The sequence below is a fragment of the Verticillium alfalfae genome, genomic scaffold (assembly GCF_000150825.1).
Source record: "Verticillium alfalfae VaMs.102 supercont1.5 genomic scaffold, whole genome shotgun sequence".
NCBI classification, from domain to species: domain Eukaryota; kingdom Fungi; phylum Ascomycota; class Sordariomycetes; order Glomerellales; family Plectosphaerellaceae; genus Verticillium; species Verticillium alfalfae.
The window spans coordinates 1,461,960-1,464,246 of NW_003315034.1; the positions used below are offsets into that span (position 1 = coordinate 1,461,960).

The 2,287-nt window shown below is 55.4% G+C and overlaps 1 protein-coding gene across 1 annotated transcript; it reads left to right on the top strand.

The window, feature by feature from the left end:
* Window positions 1-862: 862 nt before the first annotated feature.
* Window positions 863-1,045, top strand: VDBG_04765 (predicted protein; the record flags this gene model as incomplete). The annotated part of the gene is made up of 1 exon (XM_003005113.1): window positions 863-1,045. The coding sequence occupies one exon, from the start codon at window positions 863-865 to the stop codon at window positions 1,043-1,045; it is 183 nt and encodes a 60-aa protein (XP_003005159.1).
* Between the last annotated feature and the right edge of the window lie 1,242 nt (window positions 1,046-2,287).

The following is a 2,287-nucleotide window of genomic DNA, read 5'->3' on the forward strand; positions in this document are numbered from 1 at the left end:
TGGGACGTGGGGGAAGGTACTTGGGGTAGAGGGGCTGACTAAGGGAAGACTGCCTAGATACCTGACCTGACCTGACCTGCCTGCCTGCCTGCCCAGGTACCTACCCAGGCAGTGCCAGGTACCTACGAGTAGTCAGACAGGGCAGTTGATCGACTTGGCCCCACGCAACCTTATCTTGCTGTCAGAGCCTTGGCTTATCGTCAATCATACCACCATCATACGCATGAACACCACGGGCCATCGCCATGACCATGCTGCGTAGAAGCCATCAGAAGCCAGAGAATGGTTAAATCCAGAAATCCATCGTCATTCTCGACCGACTTGCATCTGATCTAGCATGAGTCGTCGTGCGAATGGTCGTCGGGAACTAGACGCTGACTCGAAACCTAGATGCGGCTTTTGTTCATGGTTCCGGGAATACCCAGCGGCCGCCTTCTGGACGCCAACGCCACGACGGTGGCTCGAAGGAGGACCTGAACTCCATGAGAACAAGAGATGCGCCTCCCTCCCATGATGACCAGCTACAGCTAGACAGGGGATGGGCGCTAGAAGGATGATACCGGAGGCTGATGGACTCGAGCCTGGTCGAATCCGGCAACCAGGCGACAAAGCACCGATGTCTGTCCTTGTCAGCCACTGGGGCCAGTCAGCGTCCCGGATCCCCTTATCTCTTGGCCAGGGTGGATCCCAGCCTCTCAACCTCCTCTCATCCAGCTCTGGCAGCTCTGAGACGACATGCCTATCTACAGACTCGAGAGATACACTGATAAGCTCCCGAGCGCCTCTGTCTCGTCCCTTGGGCCGCCCGTTTCCTTGTGTCTGTCCCACGTCGGATAGAGAATCTCTTGCCATGGCCAATGGAATGCCTCAGATAGTCAGCGATATCGCCCAAGGGGACCCAACTATGGACTTCCAGCCGCGCCCCAGACAGGCAAGGACTGTTCTGAAGCGCCCGTTTCCCACCTTGGCCTCCTTTGTTGGTGCCCGTCTCGTGCGCTCCCTAGATCGCTATTGCATCAGGAACACCTGGATCATCGAGGATTAGTCTTGGAACAGACATCAATGCTTGGTGGCTGACGTTACGCACCCATCGTTCTGCTCTTCGTTCTGCTGGGCACGCGCTCGCCGGAGTTCCTGTCCCTGTCGACGAACTTCCTCGCTTGCGAGGAGAACACAGGAGATCCCACGCTGGTGGCACTCGCTGAAGAACTCTATGTTGCTCGTCGAGTCGCATTTTTGGCTATCTCGAGACATGAAAAACAGGTTGGCCTGCACGATATCAGACTGTGCTTCTCCGGAATCAGCTCCAAGGCACGGTGTTGCCGGACTCGACGAAAATTTGTGCGCAGCTGCAAGCATATGCCGCCCTGCCACTTCAATCCCGTGCCCCCTACGTTCCGGCTATGCACTGTTATCAGTGATCGACGCCAAAGCCCGCAGCTAAGGCGACCCTGTCCACGGGTTGCCCCAGACTTCCCGCAGTGCCCAGACCCATAAGGACGGTTTGCCTTTCTCCGGACACATTAGGAGCCCCGTCTATCTCTCGTCCCACCTGGCCACCTGGGGGAGACATCAGAGGAGTGCTCGTGGCAGAGTCTAGATTGGCTTAGCGTGTGGAAGCCGCAGTCCTCGCCGGAGATGCTTTATTTCGGTTCCACGATTACAGCTCACCTACCGACTCTCTCTTTGGGCGAGCATTGATATAAGGACCTTAGAACGGAGGCCATGTTGTTGGATATTCGGCATCCAGATTCGACATTCAACAAGCGCCTTCGCACTTGAACAGCAGGCTTTCCTATACTGGACTTCGACATTGCCTGAAGCCATTTGGATAGACACGCATCTTTCTCTCGAATCCACCCCGCCTTCCCACATACAGTATCTTCGGCGGCACTGCCTTGACGGCTCATCACCATGAAGATCAGCACACTCTGGAAGGCCCCTGAGGTCAACCCAATCACACTAAAGGTATGACACTCACTGCTCTCGATCGTTGAATCCCGCACTAACATGACATTCTCAGGCTCGCAGCGTTCCGGTCCTGAACCCCTTCAACAAATATGGCCGCGTCTTCCTCTTCAGCTGGCTCGGTTTCATGATCGCCGTGAGGTTTTCTCCATCCGAGTCCGCTATCGGCATTCGTCTAACAATCTTGGGAGATCTGGGCTTTGGTACACATTCCCTCCTCTTCTGACCGTCACCATCCGCAGGAATTCGACCCTCACGCGGTAACAAGGCACCAACTCGAAAATTGTCCCTTTGAGTTCAACTCTTTTCATGTGGTGCA